Source organism: Accipiter gentilis, chromosome 9 (genome assembly GCF_929443795.1).
Source record: "Accipiter gentilis chromosome 9, bAccGen1.1, whole genome shotgun sequence".
Taxonomy (NCBI): Eukaryota; Metazoa; Chordata; class Aves; order Accipitriformes; family Accipitridae; genus Astur; species Astur gentilis.
In genome coordinates, this window is record NC_064888.1 from 20,129,766 (window position 1) to 20,142,336 (window position 12,571).

At 43.5% G+C, this 12,571-nt stretch overlaps 1 protein-coding gene across 12 annotated transcripts in view; it reads left to right on the forward strand.

The window, feature by feature from the left end:
- Positions 1-12,571, forward strand: part of CAMK2G (calcium/calmodulin dependent protein kinase II gamma) — a 120,070-nt gene that overhangs the window by 56,452 nt on the left and 51,047 nt on the right. For all 12 annotated transcript variants that reach the window (XR_007507155.1, XM_049809500.1, XM_049809499.1 and 9 more), the window contains exons 4-5: positions 11,533-11,587; positions 12,172-12,237. Coding sequence is in view for 11 of the 12 variants with exons in the window: in XM_049809500.1 (XP_049665457.1) it covers positions 11,533-11,587; positions 12,172-12,237 (121 nt within the window). In the remaining variant the exon portion in view is untranslated. The remainder of the gene's footprint in view (positions 1-11,532; positions 11,588-12,171; positions 12,238-12,571) is intronic.

Genomic DNA, 12,571 nt, shown 5'->3' on the forward strand with positions numbered 1-12,571 from the left:
CGCTGACCATAACACTGCGACTCCGATAAAATAAAGGTTACTCTAGGTACAAAATAATAGTGATATTTCCATTTGCTGTTGCTCTTTGTGAAATGACCACTTTCTGAGTTATCCTAACATGCTTTCATCAAATCTCAGCCCTAATTATAGGCTATTGCTCTGTAATTGGGTGTTTTGCTTGTCTTTAGATGCACATTATGGTGAAGGTAATCACAGTGGAGTAATACTTCTAAGAGCCTAGTGTTGCAGTAAGGTTTTTTTGTCTGGACAGAAGAAAGTTGACTTGAGGTAATTTTCTGATTTCCAGCTCATGGTACGTACCATGTTCTCATTGCAAACCATCCATTTGAATGTGCCATTATAGCTGGTTACCTCAGACTTCAGTTCAGTAGAGGAAGGACTTCTTTCCCTAACTTTCAACTTGTTTTTTTTCCTCCTGACAACTTTCTAGAGTATTTTGCATTCTGGTCCAGGGAAACCTTTTGCCAACCATGTTCACCAAATACAGCAGAATTGAACAGAGATCAATCAGTGAACTGTTCACCCTGTGTTAAAGGCAAAAAAGATGCACCCATTCCTGAGGATATCAGAGTGTTAAAGAGAGGCAGAAGGCAACATCATTAAAACCCCATGGTCTGTAAGCAGATAAAATGCCTGTGAAATTTGGCAAGAGTCACGGCTCTATGGGGAATTCCACTTCTTGAACAACTTACTGTTCCAGTGATTCACTTATCTATAAATCTTGTGGGCATTTGACATGGATGTGTTTGGGAACACAGAGAATGATATGGCTCTCTTCTCCCTTGGTCCCTGCTTTGCAGGAAGGAAGCAGGTTTCTAAGCACACTCATAGTCCTGACCCTTCATTTGTAGATGCTTTCCTGATTGTGCCACTGAAGTTTGTGCAATGGCTAAGATAAAATAAACTTCACCATTGCCTTCTGTTTGTTGTAGAGCTAAACTTACAATATGTTGAATATCAATTCTTGCTTTGGTGTTCTGCTTAGTTGTAAACTTAATTTCAGTCAGTCTGTGTATTTGATTTCTAAGTCCTATAATTCTTTCACTACATAGGGATTCTCTTGTGGAGAATTCATTTTTTTCCCATGCTTCCTGCTACCCATCAAATACTGGAGCAGTGACAAAGCTGGGAATCCCAGTATCTTCCTGCAGGCTTGTTCAGTGCAGATGTGAAGTTCAGCAGAGTGCTGAACTTGACCCTTCCTGTCCTAGGACTCCCAAAGCAATAATTGTGCAAAATTTAATAAAAATCCTTATTTGTGGTTTTGAAAGCTCTTCTCTAGCATTCCCATGTTCTCCTACAAGAGTAGGAGTGTGGCTTGTTCAGTGCACCATGAAGTCTGCTCTGTGCATGGATTTTGTCCACCGTGTTGTTAGGTGTTGCCCTTCTTCTAAATTTTCTTTGTTACGCCAGTCTAAATATGTGCCTCCTCTTTGGATCTGTCACCAGATGATCTGTACTTTTTCTTTGATATTTTTAACCCAATAGTACAAAAGTAGTTCTTGAATATCTTTTGTTCATAGTTCGAACTGAGCACTTCTGGTTGGTTATTGTGTCCCAGCTTATGGCAGCCTTTGCTGTGAAAAACTGCATGCACTTAGGTGTAGAGTGATAAAAAATACATACTTTAAGAGAGGCTGGTAGTAGCCCAAGACCCGGAGCCAAATTCTGTTTCTGATTTCTGCCTTCATATTCTTTGCTGAACTGCTTCAGAGTTAATTTGTTTGAGGGAATTTGTAGCAGTAGTGAAATGCTGTCCTCAGCATCTATCAGAATTATTGCGTTTTCAGGTTTTTCCTACTTCTGACTTTTTCTCCAAAATATACTTACGCCTGAATTCTTTTTACTTTAACTTCTATCTGTCAGCTTCTCTCAGCATAAACCACAATTTTGGACTGGCCCTTATTTAAAATGGGGAGGGAATGGTATAGAAATTTCTTGTGAATTAGAAGAATTGTGTTGACCCAGTTCAGTTTTATTTCCTTTGATAAGTGGTCTGTCCTCTTAGTACCTCTGTCTCGTGGGAGTGATTTTGATGGATGTGTATAAAGAAAGGCCTCCAGTCTGTGTGCCCTTAAATGATGGTTATGATTAAGGTGCGAATTGCTGCAAGGATCAAGAAGGATGCTGTGCTTCTGTGTGCAGCCCAGCTGGAGAATCTCACTATGCTCATAACTAACCTGGATGGGAAACGTGGTGCATTGATCAAGTCTGCAGACCTAATACTGGACTTGTTGTCGGCCACAACTTAAGGTTCACTCATTCCTTATTTTGAGATACTACTCTTGATAAGCAAGCCCTCACGTCGTCCCCCCCTCCCCCCCCCCCCGCTGCCAATTGGAGTGTTTTCCTATCACCTTTTCCTTAGCAAGAGATTTTAATTGCTTCCTTAGTGAACAAGAAAAAAAAAAAGTAGGCTGTGTTTTGCTGTAAACAGCAGATTTCCTTGTTTTCATTTGGCTGTGGACATCCAGACTGACTTTGCAATTGGGACAGAAAGGATGTTATGTGCAAAGAATAGTTAAAATGCTGGGGATTCTCCAGTGGTTTGGCCACGTTTGCTGCCCTATGGAAACTCAGCGGTTTCCAAGTGGGATGCTCCTGTGCCTGGCCTGCTGTTTAAAGCTGCTGTCCTGCAATTTCTGTTGCTGGGGGACTGCTCCTTTTCTCGGGTGAAACTGGTGTGGAGAGGGGATGGTGTGGGGAAGAGGGGGGATGGGGGGAGAAGAGACCTTGTGGCAAGAGTTACGCTTTACAGCTTTCTCAGTTACTGAGCAACTTTTTCCTTGGAAGTGTCATGAGGCTGTCTGAGAGGGCAGCAAGTTGCTGTGCTTCCTAAGAGGTCAAACATGATGTTCTGGGCCTTAAGCCTTTAACCTGCTCTCTTCTTCCCCCCTTCCCTTCTCCCCACCCCCCACCCCAAATAAAAACACCAACCACCAACCACTCAGAAAAACCCCAAACAGAACATCAGCTAGAGTGCATTCCTGCTGGGAAGTTTGAGCCTTTGAGCTGCAAGTTATCACTTACTATTTCCAGTCCTGGCACTGTTAGGGTTTAAGGTGAGTGCCTATGCATGTCTGGCTGAGAGGAGGCTCCCCAGAACCCCAGGCAGTCCAGCTTTTTATTTCTCATTCTGATTCTCCCAGTTACTTTTTTTTACTACCTATTGTTTATTTACCTCTTCTTGTTTTCTCCTTTTTCTGCATACTCTTTCCACAGCTTTTCCTGTAGTTTTGAGAAAAATGTTTCTCCATGATCCCCCTCAATTTGGGAATGGAGTAACAATTGCATTTTCTTCCTTGCCAGTGGATATATTTATTCTGTATGTCTTTGTGATCTGTACTACAGAGGTATTCAGATTCCTTTATTCGTCTATTCAGCTGTGAGATTTATCTGTATGCAAGCAATCCCTTAAAAAAAATAAAATAGTGATATGATGGCCAGACTTAGTGCACTCAAACTCAAAGGTACTGCAAAAGCCAGAGGAGAAGGATTCCCCTACTTCCCGCCCCCCCACCCCCCAGTTAGAATAGTGTTGAGGAAGTGGAAGGAGCCTCCTTTGGGGTTCCCTCTGACCGAGCACCAAACAGAACAGAGGGGTGGCTGCACTCTGGTGAAATTGTGCAAGTGACAGCCTGCCTTTTGAATAGAGCTTGCCTGGGTGGCAAGGTTTCATGACTGTCCAGGGCAATGCAAGGAAAGAGTTGTGAAAATCAGGTTAATACAGCAAGGCTGGGGGGATATTAGGCAGAACACCTATCTGCACAGGCAGGACTACTGCTTTGCAACACCAAAGGCTGATTCATCCCTCATGGCAGAAATGTGTGTAGTGAAGTTGCAGAGCCTGTATGAGACCTAAAATTTGTCACAGCCTCTATCTTAATTTTATTAATTCTAATAAAGTGGGTGTTCTCTGTGTATTTTCTTTGAGATATCAATAAAGTTGGCTTGTTATTATTTTGGGGCTTTTTAGAAAAAGCTCTCATATAATACTAGTTGTTATCAAAACTACTTTGCTTATCTGGTATGTGTATGTGGATAATTGGAAATTATTAATAACAATTCTGGATGGTTGTGATTGCACTGTTATCAGGAAAGTAGGAAATATTCCTGCTAATGCACTCTTTTGGCTCATGTAATGTTTAAGTAGGGCATACTAAATGTTATGTATCTTGCTGAACTTCAGCCTTTCAATATAGACATTGCAAATTCAAAGGAAAAATAACATTTAGTTGGCACTGAAATGTTTTTAAAAAATACTTTATGTTTTCTTTTTCTACTGTTGCTTTTTACTTCTGCAGAAGGACCAGTTTTGTAACAGGAAGCATACTGTTCTCCCTACAATTTCTTTCTAGGCTGTAAATTTCTGTGCATAAGGGAATTTCCCCTGACTTGGCACCATGTATGGCAGAAAGGGCACTGCCTTAACCTTGTTTTTCAGGGCCAGAGTGCTAAAAAGGTTACAGTGAGAACTGGGCGGGGGGGGGGGGGGGGACCACCTCTCTGTTTGTGCACCTTTTCATACTCCCTGAAGACTGTTCCTTGTCTGTCTTTGCAGAGCCTGCAGCAGCTTGGTTCTGCCTGAACCGGAGCAGAGTGTTAACAAGCCCTTCTTCTTTTCTGTTATAGATGCTTGTGACAAATTGGAGGAGCCAATTTGTAGTGAATAAAAAAAAAGGTCGAATTTATTAGCAAGCAATAAGAGAGCAAAACAGCGCTGGGCGGCTGGGGAGGCAGTGCTCTGCCACAAGCTCGCAACTTTATGTTATAGTTACATTCCTTATATAAAGTTCATGCACCCCTTTCTTGCAAGTCTCCGCGTTGTCCCGCTTCTTCTTTCTTCACTCGTGCAAGTTTGTTACTAGGCGGATTCGGTCGATCTTCTCAAGGACGAGTGTCTTTTGATGTAAAATGTCTTTTAATGTGGAGAAGTACAGTCTTGGCAGAATTAATCCCCTTATCTGGTAGATTATAGCTGTTGTTCTTTTCCCTCCTTAGCTAGTAAGTTATAGCCGTTGCTCTCTTCCCGTGACCTTTACACACCAATTAAGCAAGTTTTGTTATTTACACAAGGCATCTGCTAACTCTCAATATGTGTCTTCTCCCTTCTCGATTTTATGAACAAAGTTAACCCGTTCATTAACATCTTCCATTTTCTAAAGCTTTAAAACTGTAATTGGTGTGAAATGCTGTGGGCTTGGGGAGTTTACAGCAAGCTGGTATATATCCAGCATACTGTAACCTCTCTGTGTCAGATTTGGAAGGAGGAGGGAAAGAGTACATGTTCCTAAGGGACTGGTTAACAGCAGCATGCTATGTCCTGTTAGCTAACTGTCCTACTGCTGTTAGTTACTGCTCTAACAAAGCTGGTCGTTAGCTGCCGGAGGGGATGATTTCTAGAGGATTATTTGAATTACACAATTTAATGCTTTTTAATAGCAAATTTTTAATTAAAAGGAGAGTCCTTTTGTAAGCAGCCTGAGCAGCTGCAGCTGAATTCTGTGTGTTTAATGTAATTAGAGAAACAGCTGGGGTGGGAGCTGAGCACCCAGCTCACAGGCAGTCACAGGTTGATGGTGGCTCCTCATGGGACAGGCATCCTGAGTGATGCGAACTGTGCGGGAAGTGTCCTGGCGCACAGCCAAGCTTGGAGGTGGTGGGACAATTCCCATGTTGGCTGCCCAGGCTGGTGAGCAGCTGGGGAAGTGGAGAGTGGGTGGTAGCCATCTGTGTCATTTTACTTGTCACTTGTGCTGCCATGGATGATAGCGCTCAGTTTGCAGCCTGTCGAGCCGTGTATATTTGTATCTATAGTTTCAGCGTCTCCTGGCATGTTGGAGAATATCTTTGGAAGAGGGCATCAGGCAGGTTTTAGCCTCCAATTTTATTCTGCTGCTTCTGGTATGCACTGTCTCTTGAAGTATGGCCCTTGTGGTATCTCTTACCTCCTCCCTTTCTGCATGATACAGGCAAATGTCTGATGTCTGGTTGGAAACTGCTGAGAAGTGAAGCTGTTTTTAATGAGTGGCTGACCTTTAAATAGCATTGTTAAGTCCAGAAGATCCCAGAGCGCTTTTGAGTTTGCAACTTGCGTTGCAGTTACCATGACCCGGGAGAGAACCAGAAATCTTTGTTGCCTTGTATTGACTCTGCTGCAGGTATTGCAACAGAGGCAACTTCATTTGGGAGCCCCAAATGATATGTAATCACAGTACACGATGTGTGTTGGTGCAGAGGTAGTTGGCTAATAGCGTCCTTTATGTTCCCATAATACCCAAATGCTTTACACTTGGGAACACCAGTTAACCTAGATTTAGCAGACAAGATTACCCTACCCTGTAGCTTCAACGCTGTCCCTAAGGACAGGCAAAGGCCATTGGAATGTAGAAGCAAGCATATTTCAGCCCACATTACCTTTTCCTAAGCAGAGATAGTAATTGCAAAGTGAAGATCTTGGGAATTGTCCTGTGACATTCTTCTGCTTGTGTACTTGCCTTTTGTTGCGACTTCAGTAACTGCTTTGCTTGCAGAGATTTACTTGCAGCAGGTAACCAGAAACCACCCTGTGTTACAAGAGCCTGCCTGCCCCAACCATGAGCCCATGGCAGCCCTGCTCCACCGTTTGCTGTGGACGTGGGATACAGGGCAATGTTCATCCTGGGGCTTATGTGGCAGGCGTAAATGCTCCTGGCCTGTTATGCTTGACGTAAGATTAAAAAGATAATAATAATGAGCACACTGGGCAAAGTGAAGGGAAGGTGTGTGTCAAATCTAGGCTAGGCATAACCTGTGTTTGCGACCCCAATATCAGTTGGCCTTTTCCATGTGACCTTTTAAAAATGAGATGCCTGTGGCTTTTCAATGTTTCTTTATGTTCCTGTAGTTCAGGTAGACTTTTATAAAAACAGAAAGTTCTTTTCTGATTTCTTCATGATTCACTTCAACTTTTGCATTCACAGAGTCTTGCTTTGTGTGACTCAGCAGCAGTTTGCATTGGTTGTTAGGCTGGTACAATTTGTTATGAGGGAGATTTTCCTCTTATGCTCAGTTGCTTTGTATCACGCTCAGGCATCAGAGAGCTGCGACTGCCTGTACAGGGTCATTTTATTCAGGCAGGGAATGCAAACCATGTGGCATGACTGTTACTGTATTGCTGTTTCTCACTAAAATGCTTAATTTTCTGTAGTTAATATGCAAGGACTGATTTCCTACATCTGTAAGAATCCCTATGTAAAAAGTGTTCAGTTAGGAAGGAAATACAGTTTGAGTCACTGCTTCTGGACCTCATCCTCTGGTGAATAGAGTGAGATCAGGTTCCTTGGCAAGTACTGGACTCTTTTGTAGTTTGGTCATCTTCTGGAAGACCCTGTGTTGCTGTTGTGCAACTTCCCCTGTTGCTGCAGCTTGAGACTCTTGTGATGTGTGCCTTTGTCTAGCCTGCTGCACTAGACATTGGTGTCACTGCTCCCCTGACAGAAGAAGAAGAAGAAAAAAAAAAAAAAGGGTTCTGTAATATTTTTGAAAGAAATGTTAACTGGATGAATACTTTTGGTTTTAGTTCTCTATTTTTCTTATCACGGATAGTCAGTTTTGGGGAATCCTTTACCCTCCAACATCTACATATGATTATATTTTTCACCCTCTCATGTCAACAATTTACACAGGTACGAACAGCCTATGTGGGCTCTGCTCAACAGCTCAGTTGAAGCAGTTAAACTTGTGGTAGTAATGGAGATGTTAGATGGTGTGCGAGGACCAGCAGCCTGTAACACAAATGGGATCTCCTTTCCATGGGAAAATGTCTGAAACAGAGGACAGCCCAGTATTCAGGTTCCTGTTACCCACTGTTGGAACTGGCCATTCGGGAACCTGTGTCCTGCCTTCAGGTGGAGGGCACTCGCATAGGACATCTGTAAACCAAAGAGGGCTCTATACTGTCTGGAAGGTGGAGGTATCAGATGGCATCTGAGGTTTGTGTATCTTTATGATGAGTGTTAACACTATGTGTCACATTTATGAACCAAAGTGGAGAGGAGGCCAAGAAACTTTTTAAATGCTTTTATCCTTAACATGAGCTAAAGGTGGTGGAGTTACTTCTGAATGTATGCCATTTCATGGGCTGGCTGAATGGTTTTGGAAAAGGCAGATCATGTTTTTCAGCTGACAGTCCCTGGTAGTTAGCACTGTATTAGAAAGCAGAGCATTTTAACTTGAGTGTTGGCAGAGTGAACCATGGGATCAGAGCTGCTGATTGCAGTAGCCTTGCTGGTCAGGAAGGCTCTTGTGGCTCTGCAGGAGGGTAGCTAAGCAAAATGTTAGAGTGAAATGGCACTGGGTGCTCTTGCTGTTCTGCTACTGGGTATTGCTTTTGTTTATTCCCATCAGCATTGGTATGAAGTAGGTGTGGGCTGGAATTGAAAGTCACAAGAGTTTTGGTATATTCCGATTTTTCTTAATTGTTTTTGACTCCTCTCATTACTGCCCCTCTCCACACTTCAAGCCTAGTGTTTTGAGCTGTTGCTAATTATTCCCATGCAGGGTGGTGGGGCCCACTGTCATCTTTCCTATAGCTTTTCTGGGTTTTGCTGTTCTACAGTTACTCCCCGAGCTTTGTTACCTCAGCAGATTAAATCTTGGGCAGATTTTGTTCTAGCATCACTCTGGCCTGTCGCGAGGAAGCAGCTCCCTTGTTAAGTTCATGACCTGTGTTTTGCCTCCAAGGCCTTCTTTTGCTGTGCAGCCCTAGGGTGATGTATAGCGTCAGTACTTATGAACTGTCTCTGTCCTCTTTTCATGGTTACGCACCTAAAGATGCAAATAGTGTTTTACTGTCCTTGAAGGCTCTTTCTGCTGCCTCTGCCAGTCTCTGCCAGCTGAAGTGCTACTGCCTTCTCTTTTCGTAACATATCTGACAAGATTGCTTTCCTCAGGACAAAGAAATAGTACCAATCAGCTCATTTATGTTTTATTTTCTGATGTAATTTGCTGCCTGCATCTTTGCGTCAGAGTTTATCATTCACTATTTCTCAATTCTACCTGCAGACATGTTTGCTATTCCCTTTTCATGGCCACTGCTCTCAGCCTGCTGGTGGTCGTGCTCCTCCTCTGTAAGGATTTCATTCATGCCGCTTTCCTCTCTGCTTGGTGTTTCTTGCAGCAATTCGATGACCTTTCAGGAGCCAGAGGAAGAATGCTTTTTCGTGCACACCAAGCATCACCAGACATGACCTTATTAGCACATTCAGCTTTCCTTGAAGTTTCTCCATCTGTTTCCTCTTTATAAGGTCTCCTCACAGACTTTTGACTGTGTCTTGGGCCTCAGCTCTTGTTCATGTGCCTGTCTCCTGTATTCACCTCAAATAGTCTTGTGCACTGGAATGGAAACTGCCCTGCACTGGGAATCCAAATGTCTGTTTCAGCCTCTTTCCATCTTGTTTCCAGTCTTGAATGGAAATCTTCGCTCCTAGGAAATACCCTTCTCACTTGCGTTTTCTTAATGCTACCTCTGCTGGTTTCTGCCAAGTGCTCAGGAGGCAAGTTTTCTTGTAAACAGAAAGTTGTATTGCAATGAAGTTATTACAAAGCCAAATAAAACTGCTTAATTGGAAGAATATTTTTTTTGCAGCAAATAATTTGAGGAACATAGTTCTTAAAGGTGATGTGTCTGTATTTTCATGCTATAGGAACAACATGTTGTACCTGAAACACCTGCTGTACCAGTACTCTTAACTGTACTTGCTTGTTTGCAGCATTATGCCGGGTGGAGTGCTCCTCCCAAACCCCTGCGGTTAGATGCAGTAGAAATGCTAAGGAAAGGAAATTCATCAAGGGACTAGCCCAGAGAGCTTGTAGATTAAGGCAGGAAAAATATAGCAAACTACAGGCAGAAAATAAGGAAATAATTAAATCCTTTTAGGAGAGGTACTGGCAGTGGTCTCTGCACATCTGTGCTACTCTCAATTTTGAGTTTGTGTGTGTTTGCGTGCATGTGGAAGGGTGCCTTGGCAAAGGAGAGTTGCAAGGAGGATTAGAGGAGAGCATTGAGAACATTTGCAAAAGCTGTTCCATATGAAGTAGGAGCATGTGCCAAGTGCTAGTTTGAAACATTCCCAAGATGGTGATGGTAGCTGATATCAGGCACCAATGAGACACAAACTGACCTCTTGATACTGACCAAGAGAAAATCATGATGTTGGGAAAAGTCAAGACAGGTCACCTGTATTTTATGTGAAAGAGTATAGAAGACAGGCAAGAGAGGCAAAGGTACCATTAAAGTGGCAGAGCAGAATAACGAGATTTTTCTTACAGGGATGAGAACAGTAATGTTACTTTGGTCAATACTCGATAACAAGGTGTCACAGTGGCTGAGACCCAGTCTAGTCTCAGCTAGTTGCTTTAGTTGGGTGAATCAATAGGGAAAGACCGTAGATGGGCATGTGAAGAAGACAACTCATCCTAGTCAGGGTGTGAAGGTTTAGGAATTGAGTCAAATAGGATTGCTAGCTTGTGACCCCAATTGGGAGGGAAAATAGTGAAGTTTTCCAGCAGGGGAGACAATAGGAGGTAGGTAACATTGTGAAAGTAAGGGCTTAGTTTCTCCTCTTGGGTTAGAATTAGTGCCTAGGTGTCCAAGAAACGTCAAAGAAACTGAGATTTTGATTCAGACAGGAGGAAATGAGACTGTGCTGGCTGCATAGATACAATAGTTATTGCCCACAAGTAACATGGTGAAAGGAAGACAGAGTCCCAGAGACCTCAGAATACCAGGGGTTAGTGGCCCATCACGGGGGTAACTCCAATCCTGTAGGTTAAGGGGGACAAGGAAAGGGAAAAGATTAAGGTTAATTTAGGTAATAGGAGCAGAATTAGGAGGGCATAGGTAAGGAAGCTGAAGGAGGATGAAGTTTTGAGAAGGCGAATGCTATCAGATATGTCTGTGGTAACAAACAGGTGAGAAAAAACGAGACGAAACTGGCTCTGAATTTTGAGTAAGGATTTTGGGTGTAAGAATGAAGTGAGGAAAAGGAAGTAAAAGGGAACTTCATGGAGCTTTACAGATGAAAGACAGAAGGGAGATCAATGGCACTGACATGCAGGTGAGGTCAGAAGTAAATTTTTTGGGTTGGGGGCTTGTCTGAAAAGGGTTTGTTTTGGGAAATAAAAATGGGTGGGGAGAGATGGCAAAACATGAGCATGAAGGAGAGAGTAGGCAGATGTGAAAGGAGGGTACTGAAGCATTAGAGAAGGCAAATGAACAGGAGATCAAAGATATTTACAGTTTGTTTTGTTGCTGGGGAGGGCTGGATGTATGTGAAGGACACCCGTCTGTTCCTTTGAGATAATGGAAGGAAACAGGTCACTAAGTGAGCACACAAAGTGAAGGGCATGGGGAATTAATAGACTGATTGGGTTGAGGGAGAACTTGGCTGTGTGCATGGGTTTGATTTGTGAAGTGTCATATTTGCTACATGCTCTGTAAATCTCCATTTCTTGATTATGTTTTTGCAGTGCGGCTCCATGACAGTATTTCAGAAGAAGGTTTCCATTACCTCGTCTTTGATCTGTAAGTGTCTTTCTTTGGCTTTGATCCTTCACCAGTGATACAGGCACATGGATGGTTGACTAAGAGTGGAGTAAAAACCACCTACATTAATATATTCTCCCTTTCTCTTTTGAGACTTGTAGATACCTCTGGCCTATTTGACAAAAATCCATTGACTGTGTGGTAGGGGATGGACCAGGAAAGCTCCTGGCAGCAGGTGTAAGTGTGGGATGGCAAAGGATGGCTATCCTGTATAGGGAGGCTGTTTGACTTTTGTCTCTGAGGCAGCCTGGAGGGGGTCAGAGAAGGGATGTTCTGCCCAAGCTTAGCATATACTAATCTCTGTAGAGGTGCATGGGAAATTCGTGCTCAGTGTGTCAACAGTGTCCTGTACACTGCTGGTGAACTAGCAGTCCAAGGGGCCAGTCACATGGATGTACCAGTGCTGGTGCCATCATGGTGGAACTCTGCCCTGGCTCCCCTGTGCCACAGGTCCCCACACAGGCAGTGGGAAGGGACCCAGACAGGCGGCCACATACCTCCTGTGCAGCCTTGAGCTAGATGTGCGTAGGCTGTGTAACCTCCCTTGTTCTTTTGCACTCCAGGGTTACTGGTGGGGAGCTCTTTGAGGATATTGTTGCCAGAGAATACTATAGTGAAGCAGATGCCAGGTAAGACTGTTTCCAGACCCTTCTGTGTATGTGCCACGTGTGTTGGCAAGTGGAATGAGTGTCCTGACTACTGTTCTGTGCATGGCTTTGTTCTGACACTCTTGCTCCCCATCTGGAAAAAACAATTTCTCTTTCTGCTATTGGCATAAACTGTTGTCACCAGTCAGCCTAACTCACCACAGCTCTAGCCCTTGCCGCTTGCAGATGCTTCTGTCTTTGCTGCTTGCAGACGCTGTGCTCTTTGCTGGGAGACCCATTGCTAGTGGCTTTGTCTGCCTAACCTTTCTGGTGGGTGGTGACGGTGTGTCCTTAGTGAGCAAATGTAGGGGAGAGC